Genomic DNA, 23,331 nt, shown 5'->3' on the forward strand with positions numbered 1-23,331 from the left:
AATTAGTAAATTTATATTTTTCTTGTAATTTAACACATGAACAGAAATTTCCACTGTAACAAAATCTGTTTCTCACATCTTAAAATTATTGTGGAACTCATAGTGAAATTTTAACTAAAACAATAGCTCATATACTGTGCCCAGACTAAGCGCCTGCAACTCTCGCTTCCCACGAAGCAGACTGGTACAGCGGGCCCCAGACCGAGTAGGGGTCACCCTGACCGGTCGTCCTGGAAACATAGACGCTTCCCAGAGACCACCAGGAGGAGTCCATGACGCTGCAAGAGGTCGCTACAGCCGCAGACCCCTTTCCTTCTGCTCGACACGTGACTGCAAATAGAGCCAGCCATATCCATGCGTCAAGCAGTAATTAGGCTGGTGCAGGAGTCTGGAGAGGTAGTTCACGCCAAGCGAGCCCACTGGTGTCATCGTAGCCACCACGTCATCGTCCACTGCCGCCAGTGTACCAGAGCCATCCTCGCAGGGCCTCTACTCGTTCTCGGACTCAGGTGACGGCAATGTGGACTCCACGCCGCTCTTCACAAGACACCTGGGGCTTGGTTTGGTGAAGTTGTATGGTTACTACAGACAGTTTATGTTTGGAAGAATCTCTGATTTAGTTATTGGTAGGCTTGGAGGATCAGTCCTACCACACTAATATTGTTTTGTAAATTTTGAAGAAAGACTTTAGTTTAAATAAAACCACTGTAACTCACACTCTGAGATTTTCCTATTGTATTGAGTGTTGTATGAAATCCAAAACAACACACACATATAGTACTCTTTAATGAATCTTTGTCCAGTTTAGTGAAAAGTTTCTTCATAATACAGAACTTTGTCTTCAGTATAATTAGCATTCCCTCTGACAACTTTTGAATAGAACTCTTTAACTGCCTCTGATTCATTTTCAATATATGACGTGAAGTTCTTCAAGTCATTGGCTTTATTTTTGGTTAGGTGATTCACTGATGGAAGTTGAGCTGCTTCAGGCATTATTGAAATACTTCTCATTGCAGGTTTCAGCACCTCAATGTCTGTCAGTGAAGCAAATTATTTTAAAAAAACACATTGTGCTCTGATCTTAGATCTTCTTACATAATGCAGTACTCTTGGCTCAGATATCTTAAAAAGCAATTTTGATTTCATCACATCTTTAGAGATTGATTTCATTTTATAACTAACCAGTCTCTACCACAAACTTTAACCTCCCCAAACTTTCCCAAAATGTCATAATATTCTAAAGGCAGATAGATTGTTTCATGTTTTCTTATTTCTTTGTCAATAAGGCCAAAAACCCTGTCAGGAGGCAAAATAGCTATACACATGTATTGGGAAATAATTCTGAATTCCTTCTGATATCTTTAAACTTTCAATGCAACTCTTAAGCATTTCTATCATTTTAGAGTGTTTGGTTTGGGAGCCACAAGAATCAGAAAATCATAAGACACTAATTATTTTCTGCACCTTTTTTCAATATATCTTGCTTTAAAGAATTTAAATAGTCTCTCACAGCAGATACAATTTCATTTGTCCCTTCCTGAATCAGTCTCAGGCCATGTATGGTTAAACACTTTGTGTGCTTTCTTTTGTGAGTATTTTAAGATCATACAGTTATACTTCCAGACCTGTCTGGAGTAAAATACCTCTCCAATAAACTGTCTGGATAAGGGTTGATTTTCCTGACAGTCAAAACACATTCTTTTCATTTTCATTTAAAATATTGAAAAATCTTTTTGCCCTTATTTTATGTAACCTATAATCTTTTCTTATATTATATTTTAATTCCAAACCTTGAGCTGACTCTAACTCAACAACAAAGTGTGCACAGGCTGTGCAACTACCAGTATGAGGATCTTCAAAGCCAAGGTTGAAATGTTTGTACACTGCCCTCTATACTTCAAAAGAGAGCAACCTAACAACCCTTGTTTAACTCAAGAAGTATTGTACCTACCAAGCATTTTTTAAAATTTAATAATTAGCATTTATACTTATGTATATCCTCCTTAATGAACTGTGTCTGCTCTTCATCCCTTTTCTGCAGCTTGTCAGTCTGTCCATATCATTTCTCTTTAGTTGGTACACCCTACATCTTATATCTTTTGGAAATATGCCTGAATCTGTCTCTGGACACTTCTTAGGAAAAAAAACATTAAATAAATATAAACTGTTCATACAATTATTTTCATTCTACAAAATGTTTGTTTAGTCTCTAGATAAAGTCTGATTCACCTGTTACATTTCTGAATTTTGAGGGACATACAGGAATCTCTCTATCTTCTTCTTCTTCTTCTTCTCTTATGTAGACTGAAATGGACACAGATCTTCATTTACTTTTATCATCTTCCTTCCCTCTATGTCTATTACACAAGTTCACTCTCATGTACTGTTGTAAGAAATTATCCTGTTCAACTTTTGTCTTAGAGCCTATCTATGAAAGGAATAAGATCACTGAAATGCAATCACCCTGCTTTACATGATGTTCCCTTTCTTGTTTCAATTTGGTTGCAGTCTATGTTTGGGTCTTCATTATTTTCTGTTGTACTTCCATATAACCTGATGATGCCCTACCTGGGTCAAATGCATCATTTTTGAACCAATAAAATATATTTTCAACCTGTGATCACTTTTTTAATCACATTGTAAGGTTGTTGTACCATCTTACCAAGAAGCCACGAAGTATTGAAATAAATTTTATGATGGTTTGCTGCTTCAAGTATCCTCTTTTCATAAAATGAAGTACAAGATAATGAAATTAAATATGATATAAGATTTAATAGGCAATGCCCCACTAAGAAGCTCATCCCAACTTTTATCCACCAGCACTTCAGGATATTGAGGCGTTAAAGGCTGTCTCCTAAGTGTTATGTGTTTCACTGTGTGAAGATCCATATTGATAGGGAAATGAGGTGTTTGTACAAAGTGAGAGATAATATTAACTATTTAGCCTTTACTACAAATGTTGAAAGATGTATGCAGATAATGTTTTTGATGATCTGCTTAGTGTTTAAATTGCTGTAGTTGGGAGACTAGCCAGCTGATCAATGGTACACAAGAGCTTCAAAATCTTATAAACATTTATTCCAGTACAGCCCAGCAACAGGTTAGGAACTGAAGGTCCAATTTCCTTTTGCAGAATATGTTGTGAACCTAATGCAACTTGCTTTCATATCATTAACAAAGGCCTTAAATATTGCTGTTGTGACAATGCCACAACATTTAACAGTAACGCCACGACAGTACGCGCAAACGGCTATAGAGGCGCTCCGCAACTCGGCTGAGCGCGGGAGCGCCACCTTGCTATGAACGGCGCCGGCCGCATGTCGCAGTCGAATAAGAGATACTGAGTTGTTATCATGTAACGAGCTATTGTTTCTAAGTGAGTGTATTTGAATATCCACGCAATTATTGGTGATTAAAGATTATAACACTTTTTGGCGACGAGGATGGGATATTTTCGGTGCGTTGTGGATTTGTGTGTTTGTGATGGGGCAGACATGGAACAGCTTATGCAAGCGCTCATTGAACAACAAACACAGCTGACGGCTGCTATTCAGGTACAACAAACACAGCTGACGGCTGCTATTCAGGCATTGTCGACGTCGCTTACTCATCGTCTGTCTTCCTCTTCTCCGCCTCCATTCCCTCCTTACGACGAGGCCGCTGAAGATTGGGAGGGTTATGAGAAGCGTTTGTGGCAACACTTCTTGGCTTTCAGCGTTGTCGACGCTCCTATGTGTAAGTCGTTATTTCTATCTTGGATTTCCCCACAGATCTATCAGCTGCTATCTCAGTTAGCCCCTCTGCAGGAACCTGCCTCTCTGTCCTTCCAAGAAATGTGACTTATTGTCTAACTATTGCCGAAAAAACACCCACGTCGTTGCCGGCTGCTTGGCGTTCTACCTGTGTCGTAAACAGCCCCATCAATCTTACCGGGCTTGGGCGGCGGAACTACACGGTCTGAGTAGGAAATGTCAGTTTGTCACGGACACTCATCATGAGTCTTATGCTGATTCAATGGTTAGGGATGCTATTCTACGGCTTGCTCCTGATAAAGAAGTTCGGCAACGTGCCCTACGACTGCCAAACCCGTCGTTGTCGGAAGTTCTAAGTATCGCTCAATCCTTTGAAGTGTCTCACGCTGCTGGCGCGCAAATAGAAGCGTGGTGTGATGTAGGCGCTGTACAGTCAACTTTCGACATGGACAATTTGCCTGTTTCACAGGAGCACAAAGATGTGGCGGCGGTTCACACGCGTAAACAACGTCGCGTTGGGCCGCAACGCTCGCAGCGAAAACAGCAACCACAGAAGCAGGTTCGTTCCGTACTTCCTTCTTGTCCACATTGTTTCGTACAGCATGACAGGGCCACGTGCCCAAAACGTTGGGCCAAGTGTAATTCATGTAGGAAAAAAGGCCACATTGCTTCTGTGTGTCAGTCCCCTAAAGTTCCTGTCGATGAGGATGAGGCAATGGACATGGATGTTAACTGTGTGCTTTCTCAAACAAATAAGTTGTTTATTACTGTTCATGTTCTGCATAAAGACATTTGCATGCAAGTGGACACTGGCTCTGCAGTAACTCTAATTAATTCTCGCACGTATTTTGAGTTGGGCTCCCCTCTCTTGTCTCCAGTTACGCGAAATCTGAGAACTTATAATAAGCAGAAAATTCCTATCATTGGCCAGTTTGATGCTTCCACCGCCTACAAGTCTGTTGTTAGGCCCCTCACGTTTTATGTGGTGGATCGTGCGGGCACTGAAAACCTGTTCAGTTATGATGCTTTCCAGTTGTTCGGGTTCTCCATTGATGATGATGTGCACCTCATATCTGAGGATATTCCGTATCAACAGCTGGATGGATTGTGTTCTGAATTCTCGACCGTGTTCTCTGCTAGTCTGGGTCATGCCAAGGATTTTGAAGCCCACATTACTCTTAAACCTACAGCTCGCATGCCCTATTCCGGTGGTGTTACGTGCACCAGTCAAGGCTGAGATTGACAGGTTAACAGCTTCAGGGATTCTCCTTCCTGTTACCTCCAGCGAATGGGCATTGCCAATCGTGGTGGTTTCTAAACCAAACGGGAGTCTGCGATTGTGTGGTGATTTTAAAGCCACTGTCAACGCTCAGAGCCTCATTGACACTTATCCTCTTCCCCGTCCTGAGGAGTTATTTACCAAGCTCGCTGGGGGCCAGTTCTTTTCCAAACTTGACTTATCGGAGGCGTACCATCAGTTGCCATTGGATGCTTCTTCCAAGGAATTTCTCGTCATCAACACTCCTTGTGGGTTGTATCAGTACCAGCGGTTACCATTTGGCATCGCTAGCGCGCCGGCCATTTTTCAGCGGTTTTTGGAACAGCTCACGGCTTCCGTTCCCGGCTGCATAACCTATCTGGATGACATTGTTGTCACAGGGGCCTCCACTGAGGAGCACCTTCGCAATTTGCGTTCACTGTTTTGGGGATTTGCATTCAGCTGGGTTGAGGTGCAATCTGGACAAGTCACAGTTCTTCCAACCCTCCATTGTGTATCTTGGTTTCCACTTGTTCCGTGAGGGTATACGACCTCTATGTCAGCACGTTGCGGCCATTAACGCTGTACCTCGGCCGTCTACGGTCAAAGAACTTCAGGCATTTCTAGGCAAGATTGCTTATTATCACAAATTCATTCCATCTGTGGCGGCGGTAGCTCATCCTCTGCATCAACTGTTACGCAAAAATGTCCCTTTCTGTTGGTCCGACGAGTGTGAGCAAGCTTTTGTCCACCTGAAGGCTCATTTGCAGTCGGCGCCTTGTCTTGCCACGTTCTGTCCGGGTCAGCACTTGGTTCTGGCGACTGAGCGTCCCAGTATGGCCTAGGGGCTGTTCTCGCCCATTGGTATGAGGATGGGTCGGAACGACCCATCGCCTATGCTTCCAAGACCCTCAACGATGTGCAACGGCGTTACTCTCAAATCGAAAAAGAGGCGCTCGCTATCTTTTATGCCCTAAAAAAGTTCAGCGTTTTTTTGTATGGTTCTAAGTTTCACCTCATCACCGACCACAAGCCGCTGGTCTCTCTGTTCAGCCCATCAGCATTGCTTCCGGATAAGGCACCTCACCACCTGCAACGTTGGGCCTTATACTTGTCTCGCATTGTCGCGACTGCCGATGGGCCCCGACCCGGTTTTCGATCATGATGAACTACTCTGTTTCCACATTGATGAGAAAGAACGTCGTGCGGTCGAGGGTTTTCCACTTACAGGTTCGCAGGTCGCATTGGCTACTGCGCGGGACCCGGTCCTGCATCAGGTGATCGGTTTTGTTCAATGGGGTTGGCCGGACAGGACTAAGGGCCGGGCATCGGATCCCCTTCGCAACTACCATGCCTTGCGCCTTCGTCTGTCTGTTCGTGATGGTGTTGTTCTTCTGGCCATGGATGGCGCATCTCCACGGGTCGTGGTGCCAGCCTCTCTTCGCAAAGATGTTCTCAAACTGTTGCATGAAGGCCATTGGGGTATTTCTCGCACTAAGTCCCCGTCCCGCAGGCACGTTTATTGGCCCGGTATTGATTTGGACTTCGCCCACATGGTTGCTGCATGTGGTCAGTGTGCTCAACAACTGGCTGCACCTCGTACTATGCCCTCTCTGTGGCCTGATCCAGCGCAGCCATGGGAATGGGTGCACGCTGACTTTGCCGGCCCCTTCCTCGGTACATATTGGCTACTGTTGATTCACGCCTTCTCGAAGCTTCCAATTGCTGTTCAATGTCCGTTGCCCACCACTGCAGCGACGACGCTGGCTTTGTCCAAAATCTTTGGGCTAGAAGGTCTTCCATCGACGATCATCATGGACAATGGCCCTCAGTTCTCTTCGCAGGCCTTCCGTGATTTTTGTACTGGACAAGGGATTCATCATGTTACAGCATCGCCCTTCCATCCGCAATCAAATGGGGAGGTCGAGCGCCTTGTCCGCACTTTCAAAAGCCAGATGAAAAAATTCCTTGGTGATTTTTCCACAGATGACACTCTGCTGAAATTTCAGAGTTCTTATCGCTTCACGCCTCTGGGTGATTGCAGCCTTGCTGAACTCTTGCGTGGCTGCCAACCGCGCACTCTACTGCACCTGCTTCACCCTGTCAGGCCTTGTGCTGTGTCCCCTAGTGCAGGAAAATAGTCGGGCGCCGACGTGTGGGCACGAGGGTATAGATCTCGCCCTAAATGGATTCCAGGGGTGGTCAAGGCTCTTCGCGGCTGCCGGCTTTGTGAAATTCGTACGGACGACGGCATGGTTGTTTGCCATTACGACCAGATGCGCCCATGAGTGGTGGCCACGCCGGTACCACCACCCCTTCCTTCGCCTCCACCAGCCCGAGAAGCCAATCTACCATACGTGTTGCTGCAGCCGAAGTCGCTACCGCTTCCGAGTACGCCGGAACCAGCCCCAGTCGCGACGCCGCCTTCTCCGGGACCCATCTCGCTGGAGCACACCCCCAGGTCCACGACACCTATGGATGCTGCTCCGGAGTTTTCACCCAACATCTCGTCCAGGAGGCATGTTCCACGCACGAGCTTCCTTCCTGGACATTTTCGACCATACTCTCGTGTCTCTCCGCGGGATCTTCTCGGGGCCTCGCAGGAGGCCATGGATGTCTCCGCACTGTCCATGTCTCCAAGGAAGTGAGTGTTTTTTTTTCAAGGGGGGAAAAGTGTTGTGACAGTGCCACAACATTTAACAGTGCTGCCACGACAGTACGCGCAAACGGCGATAGAGGTGCTCCGCAACTCGGCTGAGCGTGGGAGCGCCACCTAGCTACGAACGGCGCCGGCCGCATGTCATGGCACGGCAGTCGAATAAGAGATACTGAGTTGTTATAATGTGATGAGCTATTGTTTCTAAGTGAGTGTGTTTGAATATCCACGTAATTATTTGTGATTAAAGGTTATAACAATTGCATCTAACCACGTCTGGATAAAGCTGCTGCGATCTCCTTGGTAGCAGATGTTATAACAGCCCTTGACACCTCCACTTGCCATAACTCCAACAAACTAAGAGTCACTTCCAAACCTAGTGAACTTATTGAGAAGTCTGCCCACATGAAACGTGATAATAGGGACCACATGATTTTGACATCTATTAACAAAAAGCTCCATGCAGAGAATGACATAATTTTATGAGTGGATAAGAGGAATACTGTGGTTATTGTTGATGAAAAAAACTAAATTGACAAAACCTCACAGCTTTTCCAACAGAACAGTATGCATGAAATAGATGATGACGCTTCCAAAACCTACAATGAGGAGTTTAAGGTTTGCCTCAAAGGATGTAAGTACATCATCCCCCTGACAGAGTACAGAATTTTAGGATAATGAGTCCAAAGGCCCCTAATATGTGAGTGCAAATTAAGACTCATAAGGACTTTCGAATACATCCAGTTATTAATGGGGTGGGAATTCAGGTGAGCATATCTCCAGGTTTTCGCTTAACCCTTTAGTGACCAAATTATTTCTGGAAGTTGTAGACTTTTTATGAACACTTTATTGGGCTAAGAAACCGTTCATAAAATCGTAGTTTAAATCTTTAAAGTGAGAGTTTAGCCTACGAGTATAAAAAAATTAGTGGCAACTATTGTTCCCAGCGAACTCTGGAGTAACTTCACTTGCTAATTTTAAAAAATGTATTTCCTTTATTTTTTAGTGCAAAAACATGTTAAACATTACATTTATATTTGTATTAGTTCATATTGTCCTTTGAGTTCACTAAGGTGATGTACTATGGAACTTAGAGAAGCATGGTGCTACACACAAAGGTACACGACAGTTGCTACATATTATCTTTGTTCTCTTTTCTTTGTTCTTGGAGCTACATTTGCGGCATCTTCTGTTTGTTGTACCTTTTGTAGGGAAGTGAGTTCCAACTTTCTCCAGACGAACTTCATCTGGTACTCCAGACACACCTCTTTTTGGTGTTTGAAAATGAATGGGCCTTCCTCTTCTCTTACGACTTGAGAAGCCAGAGATAAGCTGCCTTGCCAAGTGCAATCTAAATGTTAGCTGGTCTGCTTCTGTCTTCTGTAGCTTCTACATAACATAGAAACTGACAACTGCCAAATCTACAAGAAAGAAAAACAGTCTGTGCCACCACTTCCATGAACGACGGCCTACAGCATACCATTCACACAGCTGATCAAACCTATCCACTCCTCCCATTATTTTATTATACTCTGCCACAGCCAATGGGCAGAATACTTCACTTCTGCTTCCATCTTTGTTTCTTCTCAAAACAGTTGTAACGTGTTTGGGATTGTGGTAATTTGATAATATACAAACAGGTTTACAATCCTGCCACTTCACTGCTGCAATGCATGACCTGACAGCAAATTCGAATTCTCCCCTGCTAAGCTTGGAATTTTTTTTCAGCATATCAGGCAAATCCTTCCTGTTTGGACGAACAGTTCCGATGCCATAAAGTCCATGAGACTGTAACTCTTCCATTATTCGTACTGTTGTAAAATAATTGTCAAAAGCTACCAGCCTTTTGCTGCCATCGATTGCCTTTGTTAGAGTAAGCGCAACTTCTTCACCCAAAGTAAATTTGGATGTATCATTTGTATCTCTTTTTCCAGTGTAGATGTCGAAATTTATGATGAACCCAGTACTAGTATCAGCTAAGCACCACACTTTATATCCACGCTTCACTGGTTTCATTGGCATATATTGTTTGAGTGTTGACCGTCCTTTGAAGGCCACCATTAATTCATCAACTGCTGAAACAGAAGATGGTTTGTAGACTTTACAAATCTTATTTGATATTGCTCTGATGACAGGTCGAATTTTGTGTAACTTGTCATAACCTGGCTTCCCTTTTTTGACACACGTGCTGTTGTCATTGCAATGCAGGTTCTCAACAATTTTTTTGTATCGAAGCTTTGTCATGACCGATGAGATAGCAGTTACTCGAAGAATAGGATCACTGCTCCAATAATTTCCGAGTTGTGGAAGCTGATGAACACCCATCAAAATAAGCATTCCCAAAAAAGCTTTTAGCTCAGGAACAGTAATGTCCTGCCAGTTGGAAGATACTTTGGTTGTTTTCTTCCCTGACTTCACAACACACCTTTCCTGCCTTGCATATAAGTTCGACTGATTGCAAATATGAAGCAACAGCTCTTCTGTAAATATTGACTCGAAATATTTTATTTCTTTATCAGACTTTGAGAAATTTGCAATATTTTCTGCGCTTTCTTCTAATTTCAGTGGACGATTTTCAAAATAGGAAATATTCTCATTCCACATTTTTTTCACTAGAAGAAAATGTTGCAGCAGCTGTTTCTGGGGTTGAATCGGATACACTTGCTTGACAAGGAGACATGTTCCCAATTTCACTAGTGTCTATTGTCAGACTGAAACAGTTGTCTTCATTTGAAACAATAACGTTATCACTATTTTCGCCCAAAATCTGAGAAGTATTTGGTGATTCAGAATCATCATCAGAGTCAGCATCGATATCTGAATCTTCTACATCTTCTGGTAAAGCATACAAAATTCTGAAAACCTCTTCTGGTGTCAGTCCAGGGATTCTAAACAATAAGAAACAAACAACAACTATGATGCCGATTGCGCAGCCATACACATTGCACTTCACCCAAGTTCAGTGGGAAAAATAGTTCCCACTAACTTACCTTGTAATATTTATGTAATTTTCAGTCAAATCCAGCAAATATACATGAACACTATCTCCCTCATAAATATAAAAGTAGATAAATACAACACAAGTCACTTCACACGCAAAAGGAAAGCATACTATCCAAAAATTGCTGTAGCGGTCGAAACAGCGACTCGTTTTCACGCGGGAACCGCGCTTCTGCATTGATTGACTAACAAGCTAGAAATACAACAGCTTTCGCCTAACCGTTGACAATCTACACGTAGTTAGCACACTCTAACAGAGATGCTAGCACAAGTTAGAAGTGGGAACACGGATTACCACTGAACTAACAGCGAAAACAAATAAGTGGGAACTATTGTTCCCACTGGTCACTAAAGGGGGTAAATTGACCGACAGTAAGAATTTATCTCATGATAATTTTGCTATATGTAATACAAATGAGCTCATAAAACTGTGGCACAGCAAATCTTTCCCAGTGGGCAGTAATTTGTTCTCTTTGGAGATAACAAATCTATCCATTAGAAGAGACTATCTCCCTTATTCAAGAAAAATTTTTCTGGTAATGATGTTTGGGAATTGATGCATCTGTGGAGATTATAACTATACTTAGACTTTTGTTGTCGTACCATTATTTTACTTTTGATAATAAATTTTACAGGCTCTCAGATGGTTTATCCATGGGGCTTATCATTGTTGTATTTGTCAACTATTTCGAATGTAATTATTTTATGTGGGCCTCCGTTACTTCCACTAAAATCTGTTTTTATAGACATTATGTGGACGAAATTTGCATGGTGTTTTATAGTAATCTATGTGACATTAGACATCTGGCAGAAACGTTTAATGGATTCCATGGTAAGATGATTTTGACACATGAAGTTTTGAATAGTGGGAGTTCTCAACTTCCTCAATTTGAAACTTTATTATTCCATCACAAATCTAGTGGTCACCAGCCACTCACATTCAGGAACCTAACGATTTTATATGGTGTTCACAAAAGGAGGACACTTAACCTTCTACAAGAAACTGAAATTGTTATGCATTTACATACCATAAATGATGTCTTACTCACTTACTCAGTGATCAGTTGGCCAGTTAAAACGAAGTTTTTTATGACTGTATTTTCTGTATCTTTAGAGAATGTTTGGGTACCAACAACGATTTTTACTCAATAGGGGTTGTTTTAGGTATACACATATTTTATGTTTTTTAACTTAAATCCTGGTTTTGTATTTACATAATACAGAAATGAAACTGGGGTACCTATCAAAGATAAGGAAATTATTCTAAAAGATTAGGAGAATAAAATGGTAGATAAATATGCCATTCCTAATTATATAAATAATTACTTTTTAAATATACCCCAGACATTAAGCAGGAATTTTGGGGGGCTGATTAAGAGACCAGCACCCAAGGCAGCCAGCAGTATGATGGCAGTCCCAACAAATGAAAAGGAAGTTTTAAAAGGGATTAAAAGTCTGAAGTCTAAGATGTCAGCTGGAGTAGATGAGGTGCCAGTAATACTAGTAAAGAAAACAGCTAATCAAATAACAAAATCATTGGCGCACATAGCAAATTTGTCATTGGCTGGGGGTGTGATTCCACAGAAACCGAAAATTTCTAAAGTCGTTCCCCCATTGAAAAAGGTTGATAAGCATAAAATAGAAAAAAACAGACCTGTCTCACTTCTCCCAGTTTTCTCTAAGGTTTTAGAGATACTAATGAAATATAGAGTCACACATTATCTTAGTATCCACAATCTGATAAACAGTAATCGGCACGGATTTCAAGCTGGGAGAAGTACCGAAACAGCTGTACTGGAATACACAAAAGAAATAATCAGTAAATTGGAAGAGGGAAAAAGTGTAGTCGGGATAAATTTAGATCTGTCGAAAGTCTTTGACACTGTTGACCACAGCATACTTTTGGAAAAGCTTGAAGGTATAGGTATCAGAGAACTGGTAAAAAACTGGTTTGAGTAGTATCTGGGAAAGAGGATACAGGTGGTTGAAATTACAGCACCAAATATTAACCAAAAAATTAAACTAAGATCAGATCCAAGGGAGGTCACAGTAGGAGTACCCCAAGGAAGTGTATTAGGCCCCTTGCTGTTCCTCATTTACATTAATAATATTCAGGTGTCAGAGGGAAGAGCTAGAATCATGTTATTTGCTGATGATACTAGTTTAATAGTTAGTGATATGAAGCAGTCATTGCACAGTACTGTGGACCATGTCCTACAAGATATACAAAAATGATTTAGTGCAAACAAGCTAACACTGAATGAAAAAAAAAAACTAATTATGTGCAATATGGAAAAATAAGTGAACGTAACGACCTAAATCCCGCCATGGAGGGCAAACAACTTGAAAGAGTACAGTGTTCAAAATTCCTGGGCATGCAGATAAACTGGAAGGACCACGTGGTGAGCTTAGCACTAAAACTAAATTTGGCATGTTTTGTACTTGAACAATTTCAAGAGTTTGTAGTAATGACTGTATCAGATTAGTATATTTTGGCTATTGTCAGTCCATTGCATCCTATGGGATAGTATTCTGGGGAAAAACAAATTGTCATCTAAATGAGATTTTAAAATTACAAAAATGCACTATTCAGATAATGACCCAGAACCCACCTCAAACACATTGTAGGCCCCTTTTTAAAGCATTGAAAATTTTAACAATTCCATCATTACACATTCTGAAATGTCTGTTGGTGATTTAAAAAAATCAGGACAAAATGAAAACCAATACAGACTACCATAATTATGATACATGGCAATGTAAAAATCTCCACTTACAAGCTGTAACAAGGACCCAACATCAGAAAAATGTATATAATCAAGGCATCAAACTTTCTAATGCATTAAGACAAATCAAAAAGCTGCAAAATGAGGATATATTTAAAACTGTTATAAAGAATCACATGCTTGACAAATGTTATTACAGTGTTAGTGAATTTCTATGCTCAACTGCATTAGAATATAAAGAACCACATGCTTGACAAATGTTATGACAGCATAAGTGAATATCTCTGCCCAACTGTATAAGAATATATGTTTAAATTAATATGACAAATGAAATTCCATCAATGAATATGTCTGTCGAGCACATAAGAAATTATGTTATAAAAACACTTATTAGTTGTGTATTCTATTAAATACAAGATAGATTCATATGAATTCAACATAAAAAAAATTTGTAAAGATATTATATAGTTGTTGAAATGTATCCTGACAAATCCTATATCACAAATGTATCATTGGGATGATAATAAGGTTCCTGTTGTTTACTGCAGTTTTACATCAATTCTTAGCTTAAAGGCGATGTATGAAATAATAGTTGCAATTTCAAATTTCGGCATGAATTATACCATCATGGTTATGGAGTTCTCTGACCACTACATGCCTGCTAAGTGCATTTTCTGTTTTAAAAGTATAATAGAATTCGTATGTTGACTGGTTTTCTCAGTTACACTAGGACGATGAAGGAAGGAGGAAAGGGTCCATCACCATGATAGGACAGTAACAACAAATACCGTTGCAATGTATTAAGGAGCACCAAGCACAACACACTTATACTGTGATCCAATCTCTAGAAAAATGTTGTTATGGCTAGATGTCAGAGATCGGTATCAATTTGGAACTCCACATCGCAATTGGGTTTTTAAAGCATTATAGAATTCCTACATTGGTTCCCTCCACTACCTTCGGAAGGAGGAAGGGCCTACTGTGTGACAGGATAGAGACAACAGCAAATACCACTGCAAGACAGAGTACACTGCCATATGATTGCGAAGTGTTAACATACAACGCACTTAAACCACGATCCAGTACATAACAGTAGTTCTCATGCCTAGATGTCAGAGATCACTGAAACACTCGCACATTCCGCACACTCATGTCCTGGTGTCCACATTCTGGATGACTGTCCCCTCATACGCAACCTGTGCCAATCCTCCATTGTCAGTTAAAACTAGTGCCACGCCTACAACTGAAGTACAGGTAGTAGACGAGTGTGTATGCCAGAGTGCAACATCCCCGACCATTGAGGGCATCTTGGGATGATTGGCAGTGATCAACAATGAATCGCTCAGTTTTCACAGGGGAATGCACGCAACACAAATGATCCGGGAGATGACCCAACACGTACTGAGTACTGTGTAGTAGTTCACCATTGAGCTATACAAAGAGTGCAGTCACTGCACCTGCCACTGCAGCTTCAGGCAAGAACAGACTAGGTGGCTGGCTGGAACTTTTCTCTTTATGCATCACTGGCAAGGGCCTTAAGTTGGATATGTCAATTCGTCCTGGCCATCGGCTACCTCTGCTGCGCACCAAACGCTGTTGTCCTAGGAAACCAGCCACCTATTCATCATTGTAACTACCAATATATATTATGACTGCACACCCAAACTGATAACATTTGACAATGACCAAAGTATCAGAAATACTTACCCCTAAAGGCTGTGAGTAGTAAGTGGGTACGTTGAATGCAGTTGCAGATGATTTAATAATGTTCTTCCTTTTCTTATAAACAGTTATTTCTTAGAAACAGTTATTTCTCAGAAACAGTTATTTCTTATAAACAGCTAGGTTGAAGCACTAGCAACTTACTTACTATAATTTTTTATAAACGGATGCAAGCCATAAAAAATTAAAATTTTCAAATAAAATTCTACAGCTACACAAAAAACTCCAGATCATGAAATTCGTTATCATTATTTTTTGTTCTCTTCATTCCTTTATATTTTAGTTTAATGTCACCGTCTTTAAAAAATTGGAAGTCCTAGTTATCTATTATTTTATGAATCTTTCTGGCAAAGTAATTTTAAATTTAGTATCGAGCTCAAGAGAAATTTTATCACCATATCTAGTTTTTAAATGTTCATAATCAGTGATGTAATAACACTCATTTACATCAAGCTCACTAATCTTTTTAAACAGATTAGAATTGCTTGCATTATTGAGCGTCTTCAGTAGAGTGTCCATTTATATAGAACAAAATTTTAATAATCTTTTAAATTTTTAATCTTTATAAATATGACTAATGTATGGGATGAATTTCAGTATGACATATTTGTCGAAAGAAGTAATAATCCAAGAGAAAAACAAGTTGAGTGTAATACACTTGCAAAGCATATTTTAAACCATCATTAATTATAGAACACTTAAGAAGTCAGGATCATACTAAACATGTTAGAGCATTAAAGAGAATTTACAGAGAAGAATATGAAAAGTACTTTGATAGCTATGAGGAAACAAATATAGAAATATGGGAGGGAATAGAAAATTCCGATTCTCTCTTTTCTATGATGGTAAAGCAATTAGTGAATTCTAATTTGCCAATTAATAATTAACCTACAAAATTACATTAAAGCTTATTCGTTATTTTTAAAAGTCTATCACTCTATAACCAAAAAGTTAGACGATGCAGAATACAACAAAATGCAACTAACTAATTTATTCTATTTGTATAAGGAATGTGGTATGAATTTCTTATTTACTTTAGAAGATATAGATAAATTATTTAAATTTGGATATCCATCAGGCACCATACCATAATGTCCTAGAACAATTCTTTTATCATACTGAAATGAAAATTCTATCTTAACCTGTTTGTCTACTAGATTTTTAGTTTCAACATCTCTTGTTATCTGATTGTACTCTAGCTGTATCTTTTCTTTAACTTCACTTTCTGTTAACCTTATCACCGATTCACCTTTCAACTTTTGAATATTCTTGTAATTTAATGTGAATCCTTTCGCCTTCATTTCTGTTTTTCCATCATTTTTCTCATAATAGTAACTTTTTGACCCTGTTGAAGCTCAGTCTGTAATCCAATTATTTCCTAATTCATTAGTCAATTCACCTAACATACAACCTATTTCCACAATATTTTTATCATCATCAATATATACTACAGAATCAGTATCAAAATATGCAACAGATTCTCCTAGTTTATCTAACATATCATACAATATAAGCCTTGCATTTGATGTAGTGAATGCAGCTATGATATATTAGTAGCTGCATTGTTTTCCACGTAATAATCCTTGAAATTGTACCTCATCTGATCCATCTGCTCTGTAATAAAATATACATCGAAGTTATCTAATCAATCATCCAGTAATATCTCATAAAATCGTTGTAAATTTGTAACATATTCTGTTTGACTCATATAGGTATGAAAATCACATCACTATTCTTTCAACTACCTCCATTTCAACTACTTTTTGAAAACAGTTAAATTTTATGTCTTTTTCATTAACAATTTTACATCTTTACTTCTAACTACTTTTTTGCAACACTACTAAATTTTTATATCTCTAAATGGAAGTTGAAATTAAAATGTCTACTACAAACAAAAATAAATTTTCCTTAACAGAACGTTTGGGAAATAAAGTAAAAACAACTAACAAAAGATTTGGATTATGGTTACTTACAGAAAATTTAAATAATAATAATCTTGTTACAAATATTGGATGTATAGTATATACAAACGAAGGAAAAAACTAGAAGAATTTAAACCAATTACAGAATCATTTTGCCATAATATAATGGTAATTAAAATAACAGATTTTATAGATTGGGAAGGAGAAATGAGAAATGGAAAATTTCTTGTAAAAAAGGAAGCATGTGGTGGTTTTAATAGTATTTTAAGATCTAGATTTTTCTAAATTTAGTTTGGCAAGACATGGAGTTAAAGCAAAAATTCCTTATTTACTAGATTCTAATACACAAACAATTAAAGCTACTAAACAAATTATTACCCAAGGTATAAAAATTATAGAACAAAAATATAAAAATCCTGTTGTTATTCCTTACAAAATAGAATTAGCAGATGTTAAACGTGATACACTTTTAAGAGAAATACCATAAAATTTAGAAGAACTTCAAAAGGAACACTATTATTTATTGAATTTAGATATAACACAAGATTTTGCAGGAATTTATAACAAAGAAGAAATTTGTAAATATTTAACAAATAATTTTAATTTTAGAATGCAGGGAGAATGTAAAGAAAATTGTAATGTAATAGTTAACAACAGTAATTCTGTTGGAAAAGACTGTTTAACATGCATTAATTCTAATTCTAGAGCCTAAATCTACAATAAATTTATTTGTCAATTAACAAGTCATGGTGTTAACAAACAGCCTGGTGACCATATGATAAATTTTTTAAATTGTTCTGATAAACGATTAAAGGAAACATTTTCTTCTACATTAGCTAAAGAAAATGGAATTACAAGATTGGAAGCAACAATTTATAATTACATTAATCTAGATTTCCAGAAAAAAACAAGAATTTAGTCCATTAACAGACTGTTTACAATTAATAAGTAATAACAGCAGATATTTCGAAAAAGCTCAATTTTATTCTGTTCCACTAGCCAAAATGTAGCAAAAATTAACAGATTCGTTACAAAATAGTTGCTGTATTATTTTTAATGATCTTTTACAATATGTATATTGGGGTAACAGAGATACTAACAAATTAACATGAATACAAAAAAATAAAAACCAAAAAATAAAGAAGAAAGAGAAAAATTAGTTAAATTTGTTTTATATGCATTTAGTTTTAACACGTTGCCTATTAACTATATAGAGATTTTCGAAGAAACAGAAAATGTAATTTCTATAAAGCATGTTTGTTTTTTACCATTATATTATCGCAAAATGGTTCTGTAATTGGTTTAAATTCTTCTAGTTATTTAAATTCTCTGTAAGTAACTGTAATCCAAATCAATCACTAGTTGGTTTTACATTATTTTCCAAAAGTTCTGTTAAAGAATATTTATTTTTGTTTATAGTAAACATTTTAATTTCAACTTCCATTTAGAGATATAAAAATTTATTAGTGTTGCAAAAAAGTAGTTAGAAGTAAAGATGTAAAATAGTTAATAAAAAGACAAAAAATTTTATTGTTCTCAAAAAGTAGTTGAAACTGATGTAGTTGAAAGCATAGCGATGTGATTTTCGTACGTATATGATCGAATAAAGATGCGTCAACTAACTGATAATTTTTCCTTTTAGTTTGGAAAACAACGAAGGTATAATAAAGCATATCAAATTTTGTTATAGAAATTTGTAATATCTAACTAAAAATTTCTGTTTTCATCTAATCCAGCAATCTCTACAGTCAATGGCTCAAAGAAAGATATGGGGATTTTTGGATTTTTAAGACTATCTTGTTCTAATTCAAGCGAATATTCTGATTCAAATTTAACAACAGGAACATGAATTTCCATTGATTCTACAACAATTTTTGGAAGTTTTTTCAACTCCAGCTTGGTTACAATCTGACCAACGAAAAATAGAATCTCCGGCACTTGATGACCATGAAAAAATGACTGTTAACTCTCCTTCCCACATTGTTTCTTTATAATCTTTAAAAAATCCACCAAATAATTCTAATGGATAAAGTACTTCATTTTTCTTACTTTTTATCTTTCCATTATTAAGAATATGACCTTCCATGGTTAACTCATTGGCTATAGTCGAAGTCAATCGAATAAAAGCCGATGAAGAAATAAATGGAAATTCCATTCTAGACAAAATATTGTTACCTTTCTTTATGGTGATAACATCGAATAGTTTTGCTACATAATTAGCGAATAATTTCTTACTGAATTTTTCGTTGGATAATCTGTACCATCAGTTCCAATAATACTGAAACTCATGTACAATTGAGCATAATTTGGATAAACCCAACCATCTTCAACATTTATATTAATCTCTATGTTCTTAACGGGGAGATTCAAATTATTTTTAGTCTTTTCATTCACAGGGAATGAATAAAACTGATAACTTTCGACTTTGTTCATGATTTATTTAAGAATAAAAAATATTAGAATCAGCAAAGTAGACTGAGAAATTTCTAAAATAACTGTTACACAAGCACCATTAAAATCAATCAAATTATCATTTTCGTCAGTTATAGTAACTTCTAAGTCCTGAATTGGATCAAAAATTGGAATATTTACAGTATAATTTGGTTCATGAATTATTGGTCCACCAAATTCTGCATTGAGCTTGAATGAGGCAATAATATTAGATTCTCTGAGAAAATAATCAGTATGCTTCACAAACATTCATCAGCAAGATTAAAATTTATATTGATTAACTCATATGGAATAATTTTACGAACACCTTCAGCAACAGTGATTTCTTTAGCTTCAGCAGTTTGGCTACTAAATCCAAGACACTTACAATGCTGTCTTTTATGTCCATATACAATTTTACAACACTTTCAATTACAATTCTGTTTAAAATTTCATTTGCTTTGATGTGAATATTTGGCTTCTTCGAATGAATAAATTTTTCCAAATTTTTCATACTGTAATGACCTATAGGAATTTCTATTGTTTCTCCATCACAACAAAGTTTACCATTTATCGATGTAATATTTGGAGTTAGAAAAGTTGAATAAAAACCAACAAATGAAACACTACTAAAACTATCCCGTATTGGAACAGTTAATCTTTTTTGGAGAATAGATGACTTACCACTTAATTGAAATAACCTACACATTTACTATTACAAAATTTTATTAATAAATCATCAAATCACATTGGCAGCGAAAAATAAGAATTACAGGAAAGAAGTCGCAGAAAATAAGGTAAACTTTTACCAAATTCTATTAGATGTGCAATAATTGGACCAAGTGGTTGTCGTAAGACAATGTTAATGATTGATAATAATATTTTAGCTCCAGGATGGCTGAATTGGAATAAAATTCAACATTTGTATGTTTATTCAAAGAGTTTAGAACAATCAAAATATCAAGAATTTATAAATAGATGTGAAAAAATTGAAGATAAGCATGATGAAAAAATAGCTGCATTCATTGGAAATAATGAAGAAATTGTCCCATTAGATCAATACCTAGATAATTAAGTTGTTGTATTCGATGACTTCATTCTTGAAAACCATGATATCATTGGAGAATATTTCACTAGAGGAAGACATAAAGGAATAGATTGTTTTTACTTACTTCAAACTTATTCTAAGATAGCAAAATAACTAGTAAGAGATAACTTAATTTTTTAAAATATATTTAGATAAGATGATACTAATTTAAATCATATTTACCATGAGTTTGTTGGTGGAGATTTAAAGTTTGATGAATTTAAAGAAATGTGTAGCATATGTATTTTTCACAATAGATATGTCTAGAAAACCAAATGAAGGTAAGTTTATAAATAAAATACAACACTTCATAACAACATAGATATCTTAATTAATGTTTCTTATTCTTAAGTAAATGTTTGCAAAATATGCCCCAGATATCATTAAAAAAGCTAGACAGAACAGGAGAGTAAAAGAACAATTAAAAAATGGAAAAAACAACTGAGAACAGAGTATGAAAAACTTAAAAAGGGGATCATCCAGTTACAAGTAAAACACTGAATTGAAGGATTCGGTGTCAATGTTTTAAAAGCAATTCAAGGAAATAGAGAAGTTGAAAAACAAATGGCTCCTTATTATTTTAATGAATTTAACAATGTTCCAGCAATCAAAAGAGATTACATATTAAGTGAATCAGAAATAACAAAGTTGTTAGATAATTATGATGAAAGAAAACACAATCCATCATCAGAAATATGTTAAAAAAAATAAATGTAAGTAAAAGAATGTTAGAACACATTAATCATAGTGAAGATAAAGTTTTTGGATTAAAACCTGTTGACACTTTAAATTTGTTGTTAGATTGCATGTAAAATTTGAAAGCGATAAATTAACAATTGGTAATAAAATATCGGAAGGAAGTGATGGATTAATAGATCTTTTAACTGAAAAACAAATAACTATGGATGATATGAATGCACAGTTCACAAGTTATGATCTATCAAATTATGCAGATATATTGATTGAATCAGGAGCGTTAAATTCTGACAATAATCCAAATAACATAAAATCAAGTAGAGCTAATAAATATAAATATTTCATAAAATAGAATGTTCAATTTAATCTTTCCAAAAAAATTACATCCGATGTAAATACAAGTTTAGACAAAAAACTGGCGAAGCCTTAGTTAACAAATACACAGAAAAACTGAAAATGTTTCGATGAATGATTTAGATAATCAATTGGTAAATTAGCAGTAATTCATGGTGAATAACTAGTTGGCAATAAGAATTATCACAATGAAAAAGTAGGAATAAATGTAGTGATTTGGTCATCAACAATCCAAAAGGAATTCCATACGTAATTTTGAATAATCTTCCTTATACATTTTGGAAGAGTGAAACACGTGGTAAAGGATTATTCAATTGGGTTTTAAATAATGTTCCAATGCCTGAGATGCATCTATCAGGATTTAATTACTGTGGACCATACACTAAACTTGAAGAACGACTAGCAATAGGAGATAAAGGTATAAATCCATTAGATGAAGCTTGTAAACAAGATGATATTAAACTTCCTGGCAGATTAAAACTGTGTGCCCAACCGAGACTCGAACTCGGGACCTTTGCCTTTAGTGGGCAAGTGCTCTATCCTTTCTTTCAGGAGTGCTAGTTCTGCAAGGTTCGCAGGAGAGCTTCTGTAAAGTTTGGAAGGTAGGAGACGAGGTACTCTCAGAAGTAAAGCTGTGAGTACCGGGCGTGAGTCATGCTTCGGTAGCTCAGTTGGTAGAGCACTTGCCAGCGAAAGGCAAAGGTCCCGAGTTCGAGTCTCGGTCGGGCACACAGTTTTAATCTGCCAGGAAGTTTCATATCAGTGCACACTCCGCTGCAGAGTGAAAATCTCATTCTGGAAACATCCGCCGGCCGAAGTGGCCGTGCGGTTAAAGGTGCTGCAGTCTGGAATCGCAAGACCGCTACGGTCGCAAGTTCAAATCCTGCCTCGGGCATGGATGTTTGTGATGTCCTTAGGTTAGTTAGGTTTAATTAGTTCTACGTTCTAGGGGACTAATGACCTCAGCAGTTGAGTCCCATAGTGCTCAGAGCCATTTGAACCATTTTTGGAAACTTCCCCCAGGCTGTGGCTAAGCCATGTCTCCGCAATATCCTTTCTTTCAGGAGTGCTAGTTCTGCAAGGTTCGCAGGAGAGCTTCTGTAAAGTTTGGAAGGTAGGAGACGAGGTACTGGCAGAAGTAAAGCTGTGAGTACTGGGCGTGAGTCGTGCTTCGGTAGCTCAGTTGGTAGAGCACTTGCCCGCAAAAGGCAAAGGTCCCGAGTTCGAGTCTCGGTCGGGCACACAGTTTTAATCTGCCAGGAAGTTTCATATCAGCGCACACTCCGCTGCAGAGTGAAAATCTCATTCGAGATGATATTGCCTATAGTGATCATAAAGATTTAGAAAAAAGCCATGAAGCTGATAAAGAACTTCAGTTAGTTGCAAAAGAAAGAAGGCATGCAAGTGATGCTTCTTTAGGAGAAAAAGTTGCAGCAGCAGCAGTTAGAGGAATAATGTATGGGAAACAAAAGTTAGGAATGAGTTTAGGTGTGGATTACAATGGATGAGGAGTATAAAAATATTAATCCTTATTAAATTTTTAATTCTATATAAACGAATAACTTTAAAATTGATTATACTTTCCTATCTAGTGGCAAAACTAAATCAAAATCAATTAAATTAAAGTTAAATAATGAACCATTAAACGCAAATGAACCATTTTTAACCGATGTTCAAAAAAGGAAAAAAGAAAAGAAAGTTGCTGGATATTTGCTTGTTTCATTAGCT

At 37.3% G+C, this 23,331-nt stretch overlaps 1 protein-coding gene and 1 non-coding gene across 2 annotated transcripts; one reads left to right on the top strand and one right to left on the bottom strand.

Moving 5' to 3' along the window:
- Positions 1 to 804: 804 nt before the first annotated feature.
- LOC126470672 (piggyBac transposable element-derived protein 4-like) lies at positions 805 to 10,003 on the bottom strand. Its single transcript, XM_050098665.1, has 2 exons — positions 9,313 to 10,003; positions 805 to 1,034 (listed from the first exon to the last, which is right to left on the bottom strand). The coding sequence occupies exons 1-2, from the start codon at positions 10,001 to 10,003 to the stop codon at positions 805 to 807; spliced, it is 921 nt and encodes a 306-aa protein (XP_049954622.1).
- Positions 10,004 to 22,770: 12,767 nt separating this feature from the next.
- Positions 22,771 to 22,845, top strand: Trnal-caa (transfer RNA leucine (anticodon CAA)). Its single transcript has one exon. It is a non-coding gene; the product is annotated as a tRNA-Leu (tRNA).
- The last annotated feature ends 486 nt before the right edge of the window (positions 22,846 to 23,331 follow it).

The sequence above is a fragment of the Schistocerca serialis genome, chromosome 3 (assembly GCF_023864345.2).
Source record: "Schistocerca serialis cubense isolate TAMUIC-IGC-003099 chromosome 3, iqSchSeri2.2, whole genome shotgun sequence".
In the NCBI taxonomy this organism is placed as follows: domain Eukaryota; kingdom Metazoa; phylum Arthropoda; class Insecta; order Orthoptera; family Acrididae; genus Schistocerca; species Schistocerca serialis.

Coding starts and splice junctions, on each gene's coding strand:
- LOC126470672 (XM_050098665.1), bottom strand. CDS start 10,003: ATGCTTATTTTGATGGGTGTTCATCAGCTTCCACAACTCGGAAATTAT. Junction 1,035..9,312: donor AGCAGTGAAGTGGCAGGATT/GTAAACCTGTTT, acceptor CTTCACTGACAG/ACATTGAGGTGCTGAAACCT.